Here is a 26,363-nt window from a genome sequence, read left to right as displayed (position 1 = left end):
ACTTATCACTTATATGCCAGACAACAAGAACAAGCATTCAATAAAATCATAATTTCTGGGCATTCATTAACTTTCTGTGATTTCTTTTATTTGTCTTCCCAGAATGTGTTTATCGCTGTGATTATTGAAACATTTGCTGAGATCAGAGTGCAGTTCCAGCAGATGTGGGGATCTCGGAGCAGCACCACGTCAACAGCTACTACACAGGTAAACTAAACACACTTGCGCACATGTGCACAAAAAGCAGCCTTTGGTGTATGACTCATTTCCCATGTTTGTTAATCTCTTTGATCAATATGTATGGACAGATGTAATTAAACCAACTAAAGAAAAAATATCAAAACCTTCAATATCAGCATTTATATTGGAAGTCGTGGCCTAATGGTTAGAGAGTCGGACTAGTAATCGAAAGGTTGCGAGTTCGAGCCCCCGGCCGGCAGGGATTGTAGGTGGGGGGAGGGAATGTCCAGCGCTCTCTCCACCCTCAATACCACGACTGAGGTGCCCTTGAGCAAGGCACCGAACCCCCAATTGCTCCCCGGGCGCTGCAGCATGGCTGCCCACTGCTCCGGGTGTGTGTTCACGGTGTGTGTGTGTGTGTGTGTGTGTGTGTGGATTTGTTCACTACTCACTGCTGTGTGTGTGCACTTGGATGGGTTAAACGCAGAGCACCAATTTCGAGTATGGGTCACCATACTTGACAATACGTCACGACTTAAAAACTTATGATTATTAAGCACAGACCAATACACACCAACGCAGACATCCGAAGAAATTCTTCCCATAATTCTCTGGAGGCTTTGAGTCTGGCTTCCCTGGCCTTAAGCAGGCAGGATACACCCGACAGCAAGCTGTTTTTTTTAATAAATTTGGCTGCTTGTCAGGTGGGGGCCCCGAACGGCATAGAGAAATCTGATTGTGCGGCTGGCAGACTCAGGGGTGAGTCATAGAGGAACGTTGCAGAAAGTGCAACAGACCGAAAGAGAGGAAAAGACAGAGTGTGTATGCGTGTGTGTGTTTGCAGTTCTGTCATTCAGCCTAAATTTGATGTGACTGATCAACTGAAAGGATAGAGAGAATCAATTAACCCTAAATGCACTTGCTTTCCTGCCTGCAATCCTCTCCCGTGGGGAAACCTGTCCTGTTGATTTTATACAACCATCGCCTACTTAATGTTTGGTGAGAAATTCACACTAACCAAGCTAATGGTGCAAATGCACAGAAAATCTGGAGCGGGGGCGTGGTGTGAAACGTTGTGTGTGTAATTGTGTGAACTGAGGCATAGTGTCTCCCTGACTGCGCCAGTCACAGTGGCAGAGCCAGTCCTGGAGCAGAGCCTTGGAGGTTGGCATGAGTGGAGCTGGCAACACTTTTGGCAGCACAGGAGTGACCTGACCACCATTATTCAAGTCTTATGGCTGTAGAAGTGCCCTCTGGGAAAAAGAAGGGCTATAGCACACAACATTTATTCCAGCACTGCTTTAATGGGGTGAATCTCGTGAAGAAATATCTGATACATGTGATCTCAAAATAAAACCAACAAAAAACGAATTATGAAGAAAATGAAAGGATCCCTGAATTTGTCAAGATATGTAAATACTATATAATGAAATCTACATTTGTATTTTATGTTTTATTTTATTTCTATTATATTATTTAAAAAAACAGTTTTATATACTCTACCATTCAAAAGTTTGTATATTGAGCCTCAAAAAGTCGCCAAGATTTTTTGCTGTTTTGTGAAAGATGCTTACCAAGGCTACATTTATTTATTTGATCAAAAATACAGTAAAGCAATAATATTGTGAACTATGTTTGCATATTTTTGTGTTTGTTTTCTGTTGTAATATATTTTAAAATGACGATTATTTCCGTGATGGCAAAGCAAATTTTTCAGCAGTCATTATTCCAGTCTTTAGTTTCACATGTTCCTTCAGAAATCATTCCAATATGCTGATTTGGTGCTAAAGTATATATATATATATATATATATATATATATATATATATATATATATATATATATATATATATATATATATATATATATATATATATATAATATATATATTTATATATAGTAACAACGTAAAAGTGTTTCTCTCACCTTTGATAATTATTTTTTTTTTTTTGTTAATCCTTGTTGAGTAAGTTTTAAATACTTAAAAAAAAATCTTACTGACAATAAACTCTTATATATACACTATTTGGACAAAGGTATTGGGACACACCTCTCAATTATTGAATTTAGTTGTTTCAGTCAGGCCCATTACCACAGGTGAAAAGTGGAAACATTTAGGAACAGCAGCAACTCACTGTCACCGAGTGCTGAGATCTCACTACCGCTCTGCTGATTCCATAGCTCCAATCTTCCACTGCCATTAAAATCAGCACAAAACTGTGTGGCTGGAGCTTCATGGAAGTGGCTGCATATAAGCCTCACATCACCAAGTGCAATGCCAAGTGTCAGATGGAGTGATGTAAAGCATGCCAACACTGGACACTGGAGTAGTGGAAACACTTTCTGTGGAGTGACGAACCACGCTTCTTTGTTTGACAGTCTGGCAGGGGAGTCTGGGTTTGGCGGAGGCTAGGAGAATGTTTATATACACTCACCTAAAGGATTATTAGGAACACCTGTTCAATTTCTCATTAATGCAATTATCTAATCAACCAATCACATGGCAGTTTCTTCAATGCATTTAGGGGTGTGGTCCTGGTCAAGACAATCTCCTGAACTCCAAACTGAATGTCAGAATGGGAAAGAAAGGTGATTTAAGCAATTTTGAGTATTTCACAATCTGCTCAGTTACTGGGATTTTCACGCACAACCATTTCTAGGGTTTACAAAGAATGGTGTGAAAAGGGAAAAACATCCAGTATGCGGCAGTCCTGTGGGCGAAAATGCCTTGTTGATGCTAGAGGTCAGAGGAGAATGGGCCGACTGATTCAAGCTGATAGAAGAGCAACTTTGACTGAAATAACCACTCGTTACAACCGAGGTATGCAGCAAAGCATTTGTGAAGCCACAACACGCACAACCTTGAGGCGGATGGGCTACAACAGCAGAAGACCCCACCGGGTACCACTCATCTCCACTACAAATAGGAAAAAGAGGCTACAATTTGCACGAGCTCACCAAAATTGGACGGTTGAAGACTGGAAAAATGTTGCCTGGTCTGATGAGTCTCGATTTCTGTTGAGACATTCAGATGGTAGAGTCAGAATTTGGCGTAAACAGAATGAGAACATGAATCCATCATGCCTTGTTACCACTGTGCAGGCTGGTGGTGGTGGTGTAATGGTGTGGGGGATGTTTTCTTGGCACACGTTAGGCCCCTTAGTGCCAATTGGGCATCGTTTAAATGCCACGGCCTACCTGAGCATTGTTTCTGACCATGTCCATCCCTTTATGACCACCATGTACCCATCCTCTGATGGCTACTTCCAGCAGGATAATGCACCATGTCACAAAGCTCGAATCATTTCAAATTGGTTTCTTGAACATGACAATGAGTTCACTGTACTAAAATGGCCCCCACAGTCACCAGATCTCAACTAAATAGAGCATCTTTGGGATGTGGTGGAACGGGAGCTTCGTGCCCTGGATGTGCATCCCACAAATCTCCATCAACTGCAAGATGCTATCCTATCAATATGGGCCAACATTTCTAAAGAATGCTTTCAGCACCTTGTTGAATCAATGCCACGTAGAATTAAGGCAGTTCTGAAGGCGAAAGGGGATCAAACACAGTATTAGTATGGTGTTCCTAATAATCCTTTAAGTGAGTATATATATATATATATATATATATATATATATATATAGTAAAAATAAAATGAATAAGAAATTATAATGGCTATATGGCCACGAATTCTTAAAATGGAAAACAATTCAATTGCAAATCTACAGTAAAGCTTTGCAAAAGCAATAAGGCACATTTTATTCTGAGGACACAAAGTTGAATTGTCTTCAGTAGCGTACAGTTTAACAACCCCATTGCCATTTATGAAACTTCGAATCGATTCCTTATCTGTAATGTCTGCAGCGAAAACAGTATAATGTATTTTTTTGCTCTTGGTCTAGGTAAGGCTATTTTAAGGTGCTGACACTTCACAGGGAGAAATAGCTAGGGATTGTGTGAAAGTTAATTTGCACTGTCTTTGTCTACTCGTTTCTATATTAAAAAAGATTTTTTACAAAAATTTTACATTGGTACTGACGTCATAACTTTTTACGCTTACTGTCTCTCTGGGTTAACATTAATTTAAATTGTCAAGTTTTAAAAGATGTTAACTGTTGGCTGCAGTAAAGAAGTTACATAATGTCTGTACAATCTAGGACTTGCGTTTTTTAGAGCAGGTTGCAATGTTATTTTTCCCATTAATTTGCAAATACAGTAAGAGCAATAACCCAGGGTTTATAAATCTAAAGTGTGAAATGTTGAACCCTGACTACCCAGGATTAAAAATGACTCGAGAAAAATGAGTTGACAAATTCAAGTGTGAAAAGCCCAATAAGGCTCTTCGAATTTGCCCATAGAACTATAGACAGTGCTGTGACCTTGAAAACAAAATAGCCTTTCTGTGTCTTAATTTTAATTACGTTGAAATATCTTATTGAAGAAAAATCTCTTATGGTACTCAAAACCTTGTTTTTTTTGAGTGTTGCACAATACGACTTGGAGTGATGCCTTTAATCTGAAAGAAGTAAAAAGAAAATAAGGTTCTCCTGGGGCCTGATGATACTCTTTGGCAAGATTTGCACCATCCCTTTTGTGACTGTCTTATAAAAAATAATATAATTCAATAAGGCCCCTTAAGAAGATTACCACATGAATGGCAAAGTTATAATTACAAGACTATGAGGGGAAACTTTTAAAATATCTATTTATGTAGGTAACCTTTATAATCGGTCAGAGCTGAAGGGGCATTGGGAGCTTAATGACTGTCATTTCTCATGGGTTTAATTGGTTATCTATTCTTCTGAACTGAAAAAAGACAGACATAAGTGGAACAGCAGCAGTGCACATTAGGGGAAGTCGTGGGCTAATGGTTAGAGAGTCAGACTCGTAATCCAAAGGTTGCGGGTTCGAGTCTCAGGCCGGCAGGGATTGTAGGTGGGGGGAGTGAATGTCCAGCTCTCTCTCCACCCTCAATACCACGACTGAGGTGCCCTTGAGCAAGTCACCGAACCCCCAACTGCTCCCCGGGCGCTGCAGCATAAAATGGCTGCCCACTGCTCCGGGTGTGTGTTCACGGTGTGTGTGTGTTCACTGCTGTGTGTGTGCACTATGGATGGGTTAAATGCAGAGCACGAATTCCGAGTATGGGTCACCATACTTGGCAGTATGTCACTTCACTTCACTTAGGAACAGCCATAAGCACACTTTCACTTCTGTGCGGAGGGGTGGGGATATGAACAATGGGAGGGGGGCACAAATACAGTCTGAAGCTTGATGTATAGACGTGCATGTCATGTAACCCATCCCACACCTTTTGTGCTTTGGCCATGAATAATGCATCGAATTATGTGGTTTGTTGAGGAGAGGTGGGCTATTAGTTTTCTAAACAATCAGTTTTATTTAGATTTTCACATTGTGGACAAATAACAAGGCGCCAAGTACAGAGCCGTCTGACAGTTCTGGGCTGTGTACATATGGATATGGGTAGCCTCTGTTGTTTGCCAGATTCAAGGTGCCTGCTGTAACATCCCTCCCTCCTCTAGTCCCTGCTGTCTCCGCCGCTGTCTCCTCGTATCTGTCATGGTGAAGTCATGGTGCATTTAGATTCTGAAATGTGAATAGATGCTCACTGGATCATGAAGCCAATTTCTTGTGACCTTGCCTGTGTTTATAAAATGGTTATGAAGTTGGTGGAGAATTCCATTGAATATCATGTAATTGACAGTTGTTTATAAGATTGTCAATTGTCCTTGATGCCAACAAGTTTTTTTCCCCCAACTTATTTGTTATCATATATGCATTTGTGTGTGTGTAGTAACTGACCAAAACGCCAATCATTCACAGTTGTTAACAATTTGCCTTCTCTTTCTCCTTTCTTTTCCTCTCTTTCCATCTCTCCTCCTGGTGGCAGATGTTTCACGAGGACGCGTCTGGAGGATGGCAGCTCGTGGCGGTGGACGTGAATAAACCACATGGCCGGGCGCCTGCTTGCCTCCAGGTACCAGACATGTGATTTAATGGCACTGACGCCCCCGACCGTCAGCACACCCTCAGTATTGCCTGACTGCCACATCTAATGCCACACTGCTGTGTGGGAGTGTAAGAAATGTGCTGCAGGCTGCCTGAACGCAATAGCCACATTTAGATTTTGCTCAAACTAGCTGGTATGATTTTGACAGAGTATGAATAGACTGTGGAATGAACACAGCAAAGTTTGCCTTCCCCCTTTTGTGAGCCTAATTTAGCACATGCACAACACACAATCATACATACCCACCTATTTGGATCATTCTTATGCTTAATATCTCTGCAGAAGCATGATCATTTATTGATGTTTTTCCCTCGTATTTTACCTTTAATCAACATGAAATCAATACTGAGCCCATTTACGTTCCATTTACCATGTTCCTGGTCTTATTCTGCATGAGTTTCAGGACATGGTATTGCAAAGAAAAATGTATTTTCTAAACTGACTTTAACAGACAAAAACTCAAATGGCTTATTATATTGAAATGATGTGCCAATGTCGTTTTAAGCATTTTGACACTGATATTGCAGAGCAATTATGAATTGGATTTGAATGGTCATAGAATAGAGTGGGCTATTGATGGTTGATAATGCCATAATAACAGAAAGGACAGCATCTGGAGAGAGTCTAATGGCACTTAAACCAGTCCTGACTTTTAGATCTGCCTACACAGAGGGAGAGAGAGATCATCAGTGGAAATAGGTCCTCAGCAGAGTCACATAAAAGTTAATATTCAAAAATACAATTTAATGCATCACATTTGGGTTAAGATTCGACAGTATAATTCTGGCGAAAAGCTTGTGTTTTGTTCTAACATGGCTTTTCAACTGTAGAGCAGAAAGCATTTGAAAATATTCAGTGCAAGTAAAAAAGACCAAAGACTGGCATTTAATGACATTTCTGGGGCCAGGGTTCTGTGAGGTGAAGCCATCAGGTAAAGGAAAGCTTTTGTATTTCCTCAGAGAGGGGCAAAGGTTACAGGGGGTTGGATAGGGTGAGCAAGAGAGAGAATGCAGCAAGTGGGTGGAGGTGTAGTTCATCATAGACTTCAATCACAATGGCTTTCAGCACAGTGCAATGGTCTGTGAACTGTTATTGAAGAGTCATGCCACAAATGGCAGACAAATGAACACTAACCTGGGCAGAAATGAAAAGAAACTCACTTCTTGTTTTGAAATTATGTTGTAATAAAAAATAGGTTGGTCTGTGTTTATACATCCAAAAAATACATGGAATGATACATATTGCCAGCACCTGTTACATGAAAAACACAGAATAGTTTAATTTTGTACAGTAATACAAAAGACAAAAAGGCAATAAAAATAATAATTTCTGCAGCAGATATACTGTGTCCGTTTCAACTGTCAGTATGCACAATTATCCATAATGTCATAACGCAGCAATATAGACTAATGTTTGTATGTTTCTAGTGTTGGCAGGCTCTAACTTGTTTTTTCTCATATATTTAAACTGGAGGCAATGGCTATTCTGTATTTGGTTGTTTCATTATATGGTTAAGGTTAATGAGGTCTGCTTGATCTCTTCTCCAAAGGCCACCTTGAAGTTAATTAGGCATCTGCATTTTCTTATGTTATAATTGCACTACAGCTATTCTCATGGATTCTTTAAGTTCTTCAAGTGAAAGATTTCTTGTCTCGAGTTTTGCATTTGTTCTTACTGAAAACTTTTTTTTTTTTAATAAGTATCAATTCAGACTCTAGATATGAATGTCTCAAAAATAATACATGTTTCAGTGGAGTTTAAATCCTGACCTTTGCAGTAAGGGATTTGCAATTTGACTTTAATAGCAGAAAAATCAGTTGAGTCTGCATATTACTTGATAGAACTATTTTTTGTTATACTTGGAGATCAGAACATAGTAAATGTATGATAATGCATTGTTGCACGTTGCTTGTAATGTTGATTTCTTTTTAAGGCAAAAACTCTAATACAGAAAGAATTTATCTCTAGACATGGTATCATGTTGTGTCTAGTCAAAACAGTATCTATTTGTCTTTTTTAGTGCTATACAATTGGTTAGATATCAAATAGTTAAAGAATTAGTTGTTTCATTCAAAACAATTGAAACATTCTTAAAATATCTTCTTGCACAGAAGAAATAAAGTCAAAGAGGTTTGGAATGACATGAGAGTGAGCAAATGATGACCACATTTTTATTTTTGGGCAAACCATCCTTTTAATGTGAAAGTTTTCACAGTAAAATTATATATTCTTATAGCCACATTAACATCTTGGACTAAATTTACAGTAGATTGAGTTTAACACAGATTGTTAGTCATTTAGAATAACAATACAGTTGAAGAGCAGTTCCCTGATCATGCAGTATCTTTCCCATTCTGCAACTCTGTGTTGAAATATTCAGACATTATGATTGATAACCCTTTTAATCAGAAGGTGCCACCCATAGAGGAAACACCTTGGCTTCTGCAGTCACCCGTGAAGCACCCACGCCAAGGTTATATATATAGAGGAAACCCTCCATTACCCCACCTCTGACCTTGCAACACTCATTTCTCCAAAGGGACCTATTTCTCCCAACCATAAGCATGCCTAATCAACAACCGCAGCCGTGGTGCTCAGAACCCAGCCTGTCTGCATCCCTACCCTGTCTTGAACAGTGGATGGAGAATTCTGGAGGACAGTCAGCTTTAATTAACCAGCAGGTCCCAGACAGAGCATGAATCACCTCACTGCAGTAATAACTTCGATAAGCAGTGGGATTTGAGCACTGCTGGTCTTCCATCAGCTATTTTTGTTCCTATTTTCTAATTAAACAATGGAGCAAAAGTGTCAGGGCATGCCTATGCAGTTCACAAGAAAATGCTTTTCTAACACTCAGTTTTCTGATGACATAAATATGGAGTGTTAGATGTGCTGTAGGGTGCTTCATTGGTACTTGCTGATAGTTGTTGACAGACAGATAAACTTTCAAACAGTTTTTCCCCAATTTAAGATTTTTTGTTTTAGTTTTTAAATAAGCTGCATCTACTTCATCTTTCTGTTCTTTGTTCTTCTTTTCCATTTAATTAGAGTGCATAAAAGCTGGACTTTTCCCTTTAAATTCAGTTTAGCTTAATGGGACAGTTCACCCAAAAAAACTCATCTCAACATTTTTCAGAACCTGCATGATTTTTTTCTTTTTCTTTTCTAAAACACAAAAGGAGATGCTGCTCGTTTTCATACCAAGACCATGTATGGTAAAGAACAGCATACAATTGGTGCAAATGCCTTGTGTGCTATATTTGTGTGCACACGTTATTTTCAAAGCAATGAAATTAAATGGAGAATAAAGCTTTCAAGCTTTAAAAAGGACACAAAACCACTATAAAAGTATCAATAATCGGTCTACACGAATTATGTCCCATTTTCTAAGTCATACTGTACAGTAGCTTTGTGTGAGAAACAGTCAGTGCAGTTTGTGAACAGTCATTCTGGTTTTATGAAATGAATTAACCAATTCTTTGTAAAGATAAAACAACAAACAATCAAATAAACACGATTTGCTCATAAATTCATCATAAATTTGTTTGCTACCTTTCTCCTGAACAGTTAAGGCTAGGGTGGATGTCAAGTTTTCAATGAATAACTAAAATTTCTCACGTAAAGATAATGTATGACTTCGGAAGGAAAAAATGGCACAAGGATAAATTCTAATGCCTTTATGCTTTAGCATTCTTTTTAAAACTTGAAAGCATCAGTCTCCATTTAATGGCATGTAAAAGAGCAATCACCACATATTTCAAACCTTCTTCTTATGTGTTCCACAGAAAAAAAAATCATATGAATTTGGAATGATGTGGGTGAGTACAAGATAACAGTTTTGGGGGAGCTATTCCTTTAAGAATGAGTAAATGTTTGGTCAAATGCCACTGACGTGCACTGAATGATGACGAAATGTTCATCTCTTTGAGTTGTTGCTGGCTTTGATTCTGGCACAGAACTGATGAAGCATGACAGGCACCTTACTGTAAAGAACACTAATTGTGTGTCAGCTGACAGGTGTAAAGCCTGAAGTTTGAAACATACGAAGAGGAGCAGTAACAAGATGCTCTGAATGTCTTTTTGGAGGAAGATTTGGAGCATACAAATTGGGATGCATCAAATGCAATGAAATGGAGACAGAGAGGTGTATCCCACCCTCACAAAGGTTGCTATTTAATTGATTGCGACAGCTCTGCTAGGTATTCATGTGGCAGCAGCAACATCAGAAGAAGTAGGCCACCACACCTTGAGTGCATTGACAGTGCTGTTTTTATGTTCTCCATACAAGAGAAATAGGCGTCAAATCACAGACGTCTTAAAGTAGAAAATGGATGAATTGCACAAACAAGCTCTCAAACCCTGCAATAAAACATGCCTTTCAGAAAGCAGGGTTTGGGTGAAGTCAAGGGCTCTGAGAAAATGGACCTGTTAGTCCCCCTTCAGCCGAAACACCCTAGGGAAAACCAACATCGAGAAGCTGAAAATGTCAAACTGCTTTGTCATGTCCCATATTAGTCATAGAGGCTGCTCGCTGAATTCTGAGCTGTGATCCCAGACCAGAGCAGCAGACAGACCAGACTGCCACTGTCCTTCTCTCATATATCCCTCGAGATATACTGTAAGACACTGGCTACATTTCCTGGAGCTCTACAAGTCCTTTATGCATTAATAATAATATACCTACACAACCATTTGGGCTGAGAACTTAAAAATAATAATAATAAGAAAACGAATAAATTAGTACTTTGTGCATACAAAATATTTTTATGAAATATTTTTTTTAACTTTCTATTCAAATAATCTGGAAAAAATGTTTCACAGTTTCCATAAGAAGGTTAAGCAGCAAAACAAATTTCATCATTGATAATGAAAAAAAAAAGTTTCTTGTACATCAAATCAGCATATTAGAATGATTTCTGAAGGATCATGTAACACTGATGACTGTGAAAATTCAGCTTTGCCATCACAGGAATTAATTACATTTTATAATACTGTATATTAAAACAGATTAAAAAAATTTTTTCACAATATTACTGTTAACTGTATTTGTGATCAAATAAATGCAGCCTTGGTGAGCATATAGAGACATGGCTCAAAAACATTTAAAACATCTTACTGGCCCCTCACAGTCAAAGATGACTGCAAAGAATAAAAGTGAGGGGATTTCGATGAGTAAATACTTAAATTTAATGAAAAAGTTAGAGAACATATCTTCTTTTGTGGACTTACTTGTTGGGCTTCAACTTGAATAGTTGTTGAGAAAACTATGCCATGTGGGGACTTACTAGTATTCAAGTCATTGGCTTTTTTTAGATTACCTTACTACAATCCAAACAGAGCCCTAGCAGGGTTAGGGATGGTTTAATTGCCAATTACAAAACTTTTATCTTCTATTTACAACATAGACAAGTCTAAGGAACCGCAGTCGATATATCTCTCTGGGTAGATGGACAGCCTCTGGATAATCTCTTCTTGTATGCCCTTTTTGCCATTGTCTTTCCAAAGACAAGCTTTATTTTGAAGGTTGTATGTGGTGTGGGGCCGCATTGTTCCACATGTGGCCCAGTCTGGCTGTCAAACCTGGAGGGAGAATGTCTCTTTTTATGTCTCTGTCTACGAACCCTGTCACAGAATCTCTCTGTCTTTCACCTCTCTACTTAATAAACCATTTCCTATTTACCTGCTTCTTGCCTTCTTTTGCTTTCAGTAATTTGACTAAGTGACTAATGTTAAAAAAGTGCAGGCAGGGCCTCCCCTACTTAACTTATAGCTGTATGTAAAGTAATAAAATAATATTCCTTTTTACGTTTATTAGATAGATATATCAGTACAGACAAATTAAGCAAAAACAAGAGCATGATGTTGTTGTAGACTGGTTTACCTCCTTCTCTCTTTATTAAAGAGGAGTTTAATCGCTTTTATATAATTGTTATTGACTGTTTTGGCTGTTCCAAAAGATGTGGGATTCTTTCTGTTGGTCTTCCAAAAGGTCCTTCCTCTGTTCTCATTTTGTCTCTCCTCTTCCTGTTTTCATTTCCTCTCTCTCTCCAGCTCGTTTAAGATTTTCCACCCACCCACCCACAAGCTGTGTTCATGTATTTGGACAGTTGAGTGTACATGTTGCGTTTTATCTGCATCTCTTTGGTGTGTCTTCTCATTGTTTTATAACACATAACTGCACCCAAGCTGTGAGCGCTTATACAAGTTAGACCGTGCCATCCACTGTGCCATGACACTGCAATGAACTAGATATTGGCTCTCTGTCATTGGTCATGTTGGGTATTTCCTCTGTGTGTACATAGCTGGTGAATTGGATTTAAAGGCAAAATTGTTGAAATAGAAATATTGCTTCCAAACAGGATTCCCAAACACTCCATCCTGTCCCCTGTCTGCCAGTACTCATATTATTTTAAAGCATTGCAAATTATGTAAAAGGGTCAGAAGTACCATATATTTGAAGTTTATAGCAAACTATTTCAATATATGCAAATATATAAGTTCTTCCAGAGTGTAATGAGACTATACATATCATTACATCATGCACAATGCTTTATGGGAGTGGGTGGTCACTGTTGAGCTCTGTTCCCCAGATTCCTGTTTCCATGGCAACAATTACTTCTCTGGTTGGTGGATCTCCTTCAGAATTGTGGTTATTGTATTTTACCTGGAATTCCGCAATAATAATAATAATAATAATAATATTTATTTAAGCTGGCTTGTAAACATACGTCATCACAAAAAAAGCTTGAACTTGCACTCATTTTTTGCATGGAGTAATTGATTTTTTTGTGACAGTTTTTCAGTTTAAACCATAGAAAGAACAGTGGGTATAAAACAGGTATGGACCCATCTGATAATACAAATGTCACGTGCTTTAAATTAATATAGCCTGCAGCTCAATGCATATTTCACTCACCTTAATACAAAATACAGTCTATATAAATTTAATTTGCTTTTATACTTTCATTCACTTTTAGTGATAGGGTGATACAAGAAAATATAACTGTGCTATGACAATAATAGAAATGTACTGTTAGTAATAATAGCAAAGCTGTTTCTAATAAAATCATGCTTGGCAGTTATAGTATAAATAAATATTAATAAACACGTTCTCATTTAGTCAGTAATCTATTTTCATATCACCCCTGTTTGCTTGCTTGTTTCCTACCTTTATGGGTTTAATATGTTGTATTTTGTACTCAGAGACCCATGATATCAGCTCCAGCGACAGCTGTTTATCTAGAATGCTGGCTTCCAGATACATGACCCAAAAGATTATGTCTTATTAGTCAGTGTTTTTCTTTTCCTCACTGGAAGAAACTTGGCAGAGTCAGGAGTGAGAAGAAATGGGCTTCTGGAGCCTTTTAATGGCAATAATAAGAAATATCTTCAAATAAAAAGTCAAAAAAGAAATAAAATTACAGTGCTCCAAATGTCATGTTTTGTGGCAGGAACATTTTTTTATAATGCTGCTTGAGTTTAATGTTGTTTTTCAAATCAAATACCTCCATTGTAATCCATCCAATGTTGCAGCTTTTAGAAGAAAAACTACCTTCCACAGTCTCAAGTGGAGACAGATTTCTTGGGTAGCAGACAGGTGGCTCAGTCAGGGCTTAAATTAAGTTGTCTTTCCTGACTCATGTTCTTGGGACTCTAATGGGCTTGAGATGGGTTAATTTGGCCTGCTGAGGGCTCAGGCAGTGAGGGTCCATTTAGTTGGCTCAGTCCTTACTGTGATTAAAAGGTTCCATTATACAAGAGTGGAGAATCAAGTGGAAAATAATGTTCTTCCGGCAGCTACACTCAGTATGAGGAAGCAGTCAGCCTACTTGTTCATAAGGGAGAATATACATCTAGAGACATTAAAAGCAAGAGTAGATGTACTGTACCACATACATGTAAAAAATAATTAAATAAATTGCTCAGTATGGCAGCTCTAGAAATAAAGGTTGTACGTTTCAGTTGACTGAAATGTATGCACACTTAAAATATATATGCAAAGTTGACAAAAAAAAGTTGTCTGCACTGACATGCCTCAAAAGGACTTTGTTAGCGTGTCACTAAACTAACGGCAGCACTGTGTCTGATCTTTTCTTTCTGCAGAGACTGATGCGATCTTCAGTTTTCCACATGTTCATCCTCAGTATGGTGGCCGTTGACGTGATTGTAGCTGCTAGCAATTACCACAGGGGCGAGGACCATAAACTCACCAATGACGAGTTCTACCTGGCTGAGGTAAGACCTCTCAAATTTGATTCTTAGAAAACTGTTGATTTTTTAAATTTCTTTTTAATGTGTGCAGCAATTTCACAACAGCACAATGAGCTTTTGCTGAAACACAATAATTATTAACAAGTGTTAAATATGATATATTACTGATTTAATTTGAGATGAGAAGCACATCTGTTGTTTAAAGGTATAGTTCACCCCAAAATTAAAATCCTTTCATTAATTACTTACCCTCATGTTGTTCCAAACCCGTAAAACCTTCAAACCGTTCATCTTCAAAGGGTCAGAAAGCTCTCGGATTTCAGAATATTCATTTTTGGGTGAACTAACCCTTTAAGTTAAATTTCAAGTTTATTATCATTCCGCTATATGTGGGATACACATGTTGTGCCGCACAAGACCACGGTGCTACATATACAGTGGGGAAAACAATTGTTTGATCCCCTGCTGATTTTATACGTTTGCCCACTGACAAAGAAATGATCAGTCTATAATTTTAATGGTAGGTTTATTTGAACAGTGAGAGACAGAATAGCAAAAAAAAAAAAAAAAAAATCCAGAAAAACGTATTTTAGAAAAGTTATAAATTGATTTGCATTTTAATGAGTGAAATAAGCATTTGACCCCTGCGCAAAACATGACTTAAAACCCTTGTTGGCAATCACAGAGGTCAGACGTTTCTTGTAGTTGGCCACCAGGTTTGCACACATCTCAGGAGGGACTTTGTCCCACTCCTCTTTGCAGATCCTCTCCAAGTCATTAAGGTTTCGAGGCTGATGTTTGGCAACACGAACCTTCAGCTCCTTCAGGGATTAAGGTCTGGAGACTGGCTAGGCCGCTCCAGGACCTTAATATGCTTCATTTGAGCCTCTCCTTTGTTACCTTGGCCATGTGTTATGGGTCATTTTCATGCTGGAATACCCATCCACGACCCATTTTCAATGCCCTGGCCCTGACGGTACATGGCCCCGTCCCTCGTCCCTTTGATGTAGGGCTGCACGATATATCGTTTCAGCATTGATATTGCAATGTGCACATCTGCGCTAGTCACATCGCAAGATGTGTGATTTTTAGTATAGCTACTGACCGTTGCAAATGCTTTGAACTTCGTGTCAATACATCATAAAAGGAACAAGGGATTTACTCTCGGGAATTTGCCATGTTGCGCCACATCCAGCGTAGACAGCATCACTGATAATGCGTTCTACAGTATTTTGTCACGTCGTGCCACTCGCGTGTGGTGTAGACACGGTGAGAGCCACGCAGATGCAGGTGAACACTGAATTCTGTTCACTTCCACGTCTATTTGTGCATGAAATGACACATACGCGCGAAACTGTCAAAATGCATGACTCTGCAAGTATCCTTGTAAACACAGTTGCTTATGGCTTAGGTGAAGGTAAACAATTGATAAAGAAAATAGATGTGTAACAGTATATTGGTTCACAGCAGTTTAATGTTCCTAAGGCTTTCTGTGTCATGAATGTTAATCAAACAAAACACATAGAGAAAAAACACTTTTGTAGCTTTAACACAGATTTTTTTTTATTTAATTTATACAGTGAAGACTATGCAGTGTTCTTTACATTTGATTATTCAACCAGTAGGCTTATAGGCTACCTGAATATTGTTAGACTTTCCAGAAAACTATAAAGCACTGTTTATTTAATTTATATCTTTGTTCTATTATATTTATCTATGTTTGTAATTTGTTTATTTTTCTATGCTGATTTACTCACCTAGAAAATCACCCCAATCATTGATTATTTTTTTCCAAATAGAGCTTTTCAAGTCATCTGGTGTTTTTTTTCATATCACAATATATATCGCAGAAATACAAAATATCACAATGTGAGTTTTTTCCAATATCATACAACCCTACTTTGAAGCGGTGCAGTTGTCCTGTCCCCTTAGCAGAAAAACACCCCTAAAGCATAATGTTTCTCCCTCCATGTTTGACAGCGGGGATGGTGTTCTTGGGGTCATAGGCAGCATTCCTCCTCCTCCAAACACGGTGAGTTGAATTGATGCCAAAGAGCTTGATTTTGGTCTCATCTGACCACAACACTTTCACCCAGTTCTCCTCTGAATCATTCAGATGTTCATTGACAAACTTCAGATGGGCCTGTACACATCCTTCACAGCGTAGTGTGTTACCAATTGTTTTCTTGGTGACTATGGTCCCAGGTGCCTTGAGATCATTGACAAGATCCTCCTGTGTAGTTCTGGGCTGATTCCTCACCGTTCTCATGATCATTGAAACTCCATGAGGTGAGATCTTGCATATAGCCCCAGACAGAGGGAGACTGACAGGTTTTTTTTTTGTTTCTTTCATTTGCGAATAATCGCACCAACTGTTGTCACCTTCTCACCAAGCTGTTTGGCGATGGCCTTGTAGCCCATTCCAGCCTTGTGCAGGTCTACAGTCTTGTCCCTGATATCCTTGGATAGCTCTTTGGTCTTGGCCATGGTGGAGAGTTTGGAATCTGATTGATTGATTGCTTCTATGGACAGGTGTTTTTTATACAGGTAACAAGCTTTAAGAGAGTGCTCCTAATCTCAGCTCCTTACCTGAATAAAAGACACCTGGGAGCCAGAAATCTTGCTGATTGATAGGGGATCAAATACTTATTTAAATACTCAAATACTCATTAAAATTCAAATCAATTTGTAACTTTTTTGAAATGCGTTTTTCTGGATTGTTTTGTTGTTATTCTGTCTCTCATTGTTAAAATAAACCTACCATTAAATGCACATATAAACCTATATAAATGTACATATTTACATATACCTATATAACCAATGTAAACATATAACCTATATAAAACTACACAAATCTTACTATACTTTAGATAAAATACCATGTAATAAAATGCCATACAGTTTATTTTATTTTATGTCCAAACTTTGGGGTAAATTGAACAGTTATATACAAATTATATACAAAAATTACATTAATATCTTTTTATGCTGCAGATGTTACTAGTCACACCCTGATCACTTTTCATGCTAGGTGCTACGAGTGCTGCATAATTTGAATCCCACTGTGAAAATCTTCACGTCTTTTACAGATATTCAGTGTCAAGAAGCTACTTGATGATAAACTTTTCTGGGATGGGTTTTCTGCGCTTTCTTTGTCTTGGGAATGTTTATTAGTTTTAAAAGACACAATTTTGCACTGTTATCTTGAGTTATGAGATGGACAGAAGAACCCTTATATTGTTATTGCACTCAAACGCATCAGCAGATCAGATTTTGCTGAAAGATCATATATACATATCCTCATCACTTTCTGTTGCCTTAAAAACCCTGAGATTAAATCAACTGAGTGACAACGTGGGCGCAAACATCTTATGGGCAACACTCCTTCTTAGCGAGCGCCGGGTTGGTATGTGTGTATGTGTGTATATGTGTCCTGTTTGCCACGCACTGCCTCTGCAATCAGTATGCAGGTGGCACAGTGGGAACAAAGACAGATAGAGGAGTGTGGCCACCCACCCACTCCAAGCTGAAAGACAGAGATAAGGCGGAAGAGGCACCCCACATATTCACAGACCGAGCCAACTCATCATTAATCCAACACTGCTTTTTATTTGGATCAATCCAAATGGGGGAAAACTGGGGAAATACTACTGTTGACATTCCCGTGCCTTAATGCATCTCACTAAGATTGCATTTATTTCCCATTACGTCCTTCCTATATATTGTATCTTATATCATGAAAAAGCATAGTTTTTTGAGTGGAAATGGTTCTTCAGCCCTCTTTGTTTGAATGTGCATGTATTCACATACGTGTTCCCTTTGCAAAAACCAAAGGCTCTAGGGATACTTAAAAAGCAATTACTGAGAAATGGGCACGCAAGGAACAGCTCTCCATTATCATGCTTCCTGCCTCTCATTGTCTCTTTCTGTCATTTTCAGGTCGCCTTCACTGTGCTGTTTGATTTGGAAGCCCTGCTGAAAATCTGGTGTTTGGGCTTCACTGGCTACATCAGTTCCTCTCTACACAAGTTTGAGTCTCTGCTTGTAGTGGGCACCACCCTACACATCTACCCTGATCTCTACCACTCGCAGTTCACCTACTTCCAGGTTAGAGATTCAAAGATAATCTAGGACTAGTCATTACTGAAATTTATCGTACAACTACTCAAGCAAACCTGCAACATGTTCCAGAAATCAACTTATGGAGTGGTGTTGGAAGCTTGTGATGTGAAACCCGTAAAAACATGCTGCATTTTAATAATGTCTGATAGTAGAAACTTAGTTTGAGTTGATTTGATTTCTCATCCACATTGACATCTGCCAACATGTTACATGCAAATTTTTATACAAAGAAATAATCATGTCATACACCCGGCACAATGCGGCGCCAGGCGCGTCGCAAGTGTTTTTTTCTAGTTTCAGTCCGACGCAGTTATCATTTTCATGTCCTGCGCCAGGTTGTTTAAATAGCAAATGCATTTGCGCCCATTTGTACGCTCATGGGGTGCTGGTCTGAAAACAAGGTGTGTTCAGGCGCTTTGTTGGCGTGTTGCTATTTTGAGGCAACTGAAATAGACTACACCATTGACCAACTTAAACCTGGTCTAAAGTCAATGGCGCAGTGTTTTTGTTTTTATTTAAAGAGCGTGTTAGTAATATGTGCCTATAGGTGGGTCCACAGTGCGCACACACACTTATTACACACACAGCAGCACACATACATGCCAAATATGAAAAATATGAAAAAAGATTATAATTGTGTAGGCTACATAAAAATGCCTACATGTCATAATGGATAGTAATTGCATGTATCAGAATCAGGCTACCTCTGCTCGCCAGAGTATGTGAGCGGAGTGGAGCGTCAACAATTTCCCCTCTGTGCTCTGAGCATATAATCACTCCACTCCAGCTCCGCTCCGGGTTCACCATTTCCCACTGCCGCTCCACTCCTCGCTCCACCGCTCCACCTTTGCTCCGCGTCTAAAGTATATCAGTATGTTTTAAATATCACAGTTCTGTTCATAACGTATATTAACAAAATAAATAAAATAACAGGAGAGTTTCAAAGTGGCTTATTGGAACACTAGTGTGCAAACTTTTTTACTACCACATGACAAGCTAATAACATGGTTGTCAGCATTAAAATGTATAATTTCTGCTTTTTGCGGTGCAAATTTTGTTAACAGTATGTTTTCATCAGTTATTTTACCTACGGATCGATGCATTTCTTACAAAATTGGATACAGAAGAGCTACCTGTAAGATTACATTTGTTTGAATGCATTATTGAGAGAGCGATTGCGTGTGAATAATGTTGTAGTACTTGTTTAAATCATGCTTTCAGCTGAAAATATTCAGTATCTAGAAGGAACAAACAAATTCCTTGAGAACTTTAAAGGTCCCATATTGTACACCTTTGTGGAGTTTTATTTTAGGTTTTGATGTCCTTAAGAATATATATTTGTGATACAAGTACCTAAAACCATCTCAATATATTTTTACAGCTCAGGTCGATTTTGGCCTGTCGAATTGATATTCATGAACCTCTCTTCCATTTGGCCTGTTGTTTTCTGAGTGATGCACAACCAGGCCAACCACAGGTAACTAGGGTCATGTAGGGCCTACGTCACAGCGCTAGCTGGAAGCAAAACAAAGGGAAAACTGGAGGCGGCCCATTCAAACCAGCGTAGATTCGGCTAAGTTACTTAAGGAGCTTAAAATATCATCTTGTTGTGTTGTTGGGTACCAGAATCTACGTAATACAGCCTCAATTTAGAAATTTAATCACATACCTGTTGCCACTGCCAGACAAAAAAACGACAACAGCTGTGGTTAAACGCGATAAAACGAGTGGACTGGACAGAAACGATTGTCAAAAATGCTTGCGTTTGCAGCACACACTTCTTATCAGAAAAGGTTCAATAAAGTATTGTCTTTTGTTGTTTGTAACGGTTTACGCTCCACAAAGGAATGCAGGAACGAGAGGGCTAGTAGAAAACAAGGTTTTAATAACAAAAGAGTTTCAGAATACAAGGAATCAAACTTCTAACAACCTATACAGCACTTTAAGACCTGACAGAGACATGAGGAGAACTGAGGACCTTTAAAGGGATCAGGACAAAGGAACAAACAAGATAATTAACACAAAACAGGTGACTAGTGTTGTCAAAAATATCGATATTTCGATAAATATCGATACTGAAATATCTGAACGGTACCAATATTAATTTCCCTAAGTATCGATACACCGATACTAGCCGAGCTGTCACTTTCACTTCTCTCCAGTCCAAAGGCGCTTGGACAAGCACCACACGTGACCGCACTCGTCTCCTTCGCTCTGGTTAAATAGCAAAAGTGAAGTGAATAGAAAGATGACTGCTCTGGTTGTTAAAGAACACAGCAGGAGCGCTATCTGTAGGGATCTATGATCTCCGCGATGCAGAGAACGCGCACGGAATCCAGTCATAAACATGGAATTTACAGTTTAACGTGGAATGTCACGGAATTTGTCAAAGTTTGGATGAATTAATCAAAAGTAGGTCATTCCACTTAAATCAAATGGCGATATGGACTAGTATCTGTAAATATTAAGCTGCAAAAGTGGATTTAAATATGAATCCTGCATGTTCTGCGCATCTCTGTGTGAATGTGCGGTTTTGTTTACTAATGTGGCGCTCGCGGTGATTTCAGCGTCTGCCGTCTCAATGAGGACATAAATACATCAACAATATCTCCAGAACTGATCTGAAAGGCACTTTACCAGCATTTTACCATTTAATTTGAGTAAAACTAGCGTCATATCATACACACACAGAACTTTAAAAGTATTCACGGCAACCCGTCAAAATAAAAGTTCGGTTTAACTTACCTATTAAAGACAGTGTGCCAGAAATAGGCTATATTACTATTATTTAGTAGAATGTACATAATACTACTACTTACTACTACTGTTAATTTTTTTTAAAGAAATAATCACAAAATATTTTAATTTTAATAGTAAATCCCCTTCATTTGCCAAAAATGTAAATGTTTAATTTTCATTAATTCAAATATAAATTAATTAAAATTGTTTTATGCCTTCATCTGATATCCAGTCAAATTTAAATACACATGACAGAATTTATGAGGGGGAAAACACATTTCATAAGGCTACTGTAAGAATAAATAAAAATTGTTTGTATGCATTCAAATAATAGACATGCTAAAACACAGAATTTGGTAACAATAAAACATAAGGTGAGAAAAAAATAAAACATTTCATACGGCCCTAAACGTGTCATTTTTGTTACACTTTTAATAAATTAAATGTTAAATTGTATAATTTTCATGATTTTAATGAATTAGACATGCTTTTAGATTAATAGCATTTAATTTGACCATAAAAAAAAAAGAGTCCAGAAAAATTCAAACGGAAAAAAACGGAATCCAGAAAAATTAAAATGGAAAAAATTTAATGTAGAAAAAAATAAAACAGAATTTGGGGAAAAATCAAACGGATTTCATAGGGCCCTATATCTGGAAATATTTTGGTTATGAAGCAAATGAGAATATCAACAAATAGAACTTTGGATTTTAATTAGTACATGTATTAGTAAACGTTAGTTTCAGTTAACATTTAACTAAGATTAATAAAAGATTAATAAATAAATCAACAAATGCAGTACCTCAAGACATTTTTTTGTTCATGTAAAATATACCGCATGTTCTCGACTTGTTACATTTATCTTTAAATTAAAAATAATTACCCCCTTAATATTGTGGCAGTTTTTTTCACTGTGGTATCGAAAATGGTATCGAATAGCGATATTTTTCAAGGTATCGTATCGAAGTTAGAAATTCCAGTATCGTGACAACACTACAGGTGACAGGACTAAACGATGATTACTAATGAACTAAACCAGAACAGGAACTACCAAATAAGGTCAAAACAGAACTGAAAGGAAACTAAACCGTGACATTGTTATAGGGATGCACGATATTGGAATTCTGCCGATATTCGATATGCCGATTTTTTCCAACTCATTTTGGCCGATATCGATGCCGATACCGATATATTTCCTTTTGTTTGGAAAAAACACCAAGTCTCTCCTGTGCAGAAATTATAAGCAAAATATTATTAATTTTGGTTAGTTTTTAACAAGAACTTATTTATTAGAATTAAATAAAAAATAATAAAGGTTATTAAAAAATAATAAAACTGCGCCCCTACTATTAAAACTACTTACCGAACGGGCATTAGGACCTGGGGGAGGCTGTCACTGCTGCCCCTGCTTGTGCTATAACTGTTTACTCTATCCCACACCGAACGCGTCATTCTGTACATGCCTTCACACATTAAATGCAGCGATCCAAAACAGTCAATCTATTGATCATTCAGACAAAACTTTGCTTCAAGAATGAGCCACATTGCTGACGTGATCTAATCGCTAGCACACCCTGAGCACATGCGAGTTAACCCCTTCCCCTTATCGGCAAGACATATCGGCATAATTTTGCATGTCAGGCCGATGCCGATATTTACATTTAAAGTCATTATCGGCCGATTTTGATATCAGTCCGATAATATCGTGCATCCCTACATTGTTATGCATCTGAAGATTTCTTGGCGTGCATGTCATGTATTAAATATGTTAATGTCTGTGTGCATGTCTGTAAAACAACAAATTGATTTATATATAATCATTTGTAATTGTATATACATTGTTGTGATTAATTGTGGCTGGAATAATAATATAGCTGTAAAAATAGTTGTCTGCTGAAATTGAAATGTATTCATACCTTCATCATGACTAGATAGACATGGTGAGTTTGTCTTTACTATACAGGTTAGACGTGATCCACCTCATAGTAACAGTCCTGTCAGATTGTCCATCCCTTGAGTGAGAGTGTAACGTTACAAGTCAGTCGATCTGGTTTCGTCCGTTAAAGTTAACCTTTTCGACATGTTTCCGTGTTGTTGTTGCTCAGCAATGGCATGGACGCGATGTTGTCTGGGGGTTTGGCAAAAGGACTGTGGGCGGTGCTCGGGATGGTGACTGAAGGCGGTGACTGAGTAGTTCGGATGTCACATTTTTACGGAAGTCACAAGGGCTCGTGAAAAGGCAGAGCTACTTTTTGCAGGCTGTGCGCACTTTACAGTGGATTGACTGTTTTGAAACTTATGGTAGTTACATAGCCCCTAGACATCAGTTATCATGAAAAAAGCCAGGAAATTTCAGTTTTGACAATATGGGACCTTTAACTTCCCGCTCATGTCCATTGCCGTCATCATAGCCTTCACATTCTTTCTGATTTGAGTGATCCTTCTCTATCAAGCTAGCTAAATATGTTTAACATGTGAATTCTTGCTAGATATGCAGTTATATTACGGGCCATTGGCATGCATTGTACTAATGATGGAGCGGTGGCGGAGCGCTCTTGGAGCAAGTGAAAGCCACTACGCTCCAACTTTTAAAAACTCCGCTCCTGTCCAAATCACACCGCTCCACTCCGCGCTCCACTCCGCAGCTCCGTTTCCTCTCTGGAGAGGTGTTCGGTCTTTGCGCTTGAAAATTACGCTGTGTAAATAGCAAATCTGCCATAGCACGAGCGCAACAGGCTCTTAAAGGGAATGAGAAATGAGACTCTGATTGGTTTATTGCACATTATGCCCAAAACACACCCTTTACTCATTAAAAGAATAGGGACAACCCTTTTAGACCATGCACGGGGCGTGCTGACCATTTTTCCCGTCGTTAAATTAGCAAAAGTGGATTTGGACATGCCCTAAGTGCACCTGCGCTGTGTGCTTTAGACCATGCGCTTAGATCGTTGAAATAAGGCCCAAAATGATGAAATATGGTCTCAGATTAGTTTCCAGACATTATTGATTTTGATGGTAACGTTTTGACAAATTATGTTATTTTTACTGAGGCCATGACACGTGCAGCCACAGTATTTGTAAAAGGCTCCCTGCATGAGTGCAGCACCTGCTAGATTCTGAGATGCTAATCATGCACTAATGCAGGGTAATAACGCATACTGGTGGCCATGGCGGAGCTGTTTTCATACATCTCCAGGCAGCTGCAGGGAATGGGAATGGATGAAGCCCGCTCATGTTGACAAGCCTCATTAAGGACACAACCTGCGCTCTCCCTCCAGTTTTCTCTCGGCAGGAGGGGCGGAGCTCCAGCCGTTAATATTCATAATCCTCCCCTCATGTCTGGGCTCATTATGAAGCTGCCATGGAAATGACACATGATTCACCATGAGCAGTCACTATGTTAAATTTGATTTGTAAATAGCATTCTATATTTTTCCATCATTAGTGAAATGAGTCATTGTCACAAATAGCAATGTCTGACTTCAAACTCATATTCTAAAACTTTTTGAACATAATTACTACTTTGCATTATTGAATGTTCTGTAATTGTTTTTTTTTACAACTTTTATTAACTTGGTCTACTTAGGTGCTTGAAGATGGGTTTTTGTATCAGTGTAAGTTAGGTACATATTGTATCAGCAACACAGCTGCAAAGTGTGTAACAAGTTGAGGTCATAAGTATACATAAACCTTGCAGAATCTGCAAAATGTTAATTCACAAAAATAATTTAATAAGCAGTTTTTAAGACTGTTTTAGCTCCTTACTAGAAAGACCAGTCATGTATTCATGGTTTTACTGTAAAGGTCAAACTAAACCTTTGCTTTCCAGTTTGCCATATTCAATAGGTCTTACATTTATGTTTCTGGAGAGCCTAATTAGTACTCGATTTCCATTGGTTCTCAAGCTACACAGTAAGAAAACTCTTGTACATTACACAAAGTGTCCCCAAGTAAAGTTCATTGTCTTCCTAGGAAGAATTTTTATTTATGTATTTGGAAGATGCTTTTAACTAAAGTAACTTTCATCAGCATGTGCATTCCTTGAGTCAAACCTGTAACTGTGGTCTTACTAGCACCATGCTTTACCAGCTGAGCTACAGAAACTCTGTGATTAGAATTTAACTGAAATAGAGTTGCAAAAATCAATATTATAACTAATGGTCAGCACCGTTAGATGAGCATTGTAGTTTTAGATCCCTGAAGCAACAAAACCCAAAAGAAGCACATTTGTCAATGTGTTTGTTGTGCAGAAAGACCTTCTCCTGAGGATTGCTGAATGATTTTTCTAGGTTTAAAAGTAAACAGCAGGAGGACTCTCAGGTCATATTAAGCTAGAAGAAAATGGATCAATATCCATTCTCTGCTCGTGATCAAAACTCAACCTAGACGCATCATTGCTAAAATTTGTTGTCACCTAGAGTAATTTAATAACTGCTTGAACAACAATGCAATTTGTAGCCAAGTTACTCTGGGAAGAACCCGATATCAGTGTTTGCTCATCAAAAATCAATAAAACAAACACCAATATGCTCCACAGGCCTTCTTCTGCTAATAGTTTTCATGGTAATATTTATGCCAAATCTGTGTAATAAGATGCTTCTGTGGATGTATTTGTTGGTTGAGGCTTTGATAAGTTGGTTTAAATTAAGAGAATTGAAATGTTCTTCCTTCTTACCTGCAGGTTTTGCGAGTGGTCCGTCTAATAAAGATTTCTCCGGCGTTGGAAGACTTTGTGTATAAGATTTTCGGTCCAGGGAAGAAACTCGGCAGTCTAGTGGTATTCACTGCCAGTCTGCTCATAGTGATGTCTGCCATCAGTCTGCAGATGTTCTGCTTTGTGGAGGACTTGGATCGTTTCACCACATTTCCACGGGTAAATCTCCCTCTTTCTGGAGACACAGAAAGTAGTTGTAGATCAAAAGATGAAGTGTTAAAATAATTTGTTCTTGGAGGTGCAGATAAGTTCTGGAAATCTGCGAATTACGATTGGAGATTTTGGTATCTTGATCATTTTATTTGTGATTTAAATAGCTGAGATGTTAAAATACTTACAATTGTCACATCAGAAAAAAAACA

General features: G+C 38.3%; 1 protein-coding gene across 1 annotated transcript in view; it reads left to right on the top strand.

The window, feature by feature from the left end:
- Positions 1-26,363, top strand: part of nalcn (sodium leak channel, non-selective) — a gene marked incomplete at both ends in the record, with an annotated part of 87,284 nt that overhangs the window by 15,266 nt on the left and 45,655 nt on the right. The window contains 5 exons of the mRNA XM_079426954.1: positions 103-207; positions 6,096-6,182; positions 14,319-14,450; positions 18,366-18,533; positions 25,969-26,160. Of these exons, the coding sequence (XP_079283080.1) occupies positions 103-207; positions 6,096-6,182; positions 14,319-14,450; positions 18,366-18,533; positions 25,969-26,160 (684 nt within the window). The remainder of the gene's footprint in view (positions 1-102; positions 208-6,095; positions 6,183-14,318; positions 14,451-18,365; positions 18,534-25,968; positions 26,161-26,363) is intronic.

This window comes from Barbus barbus (genome assembly GCF_936440315.1).
Source record: "Barbus barbus genome assembly, chromosome: 10".
Lineage (NCBI taxonomy): Eukaryota > Metazoa > Chordata > Actinopteri > Cypriniformes > Cyprinidae > Barbus > Barbus barbus.
The sequence above is the reverse complement of the archived record's forward strand: the minus strand, read 5'-3'. Positions and strand labels throughout refer to the sequence as shown.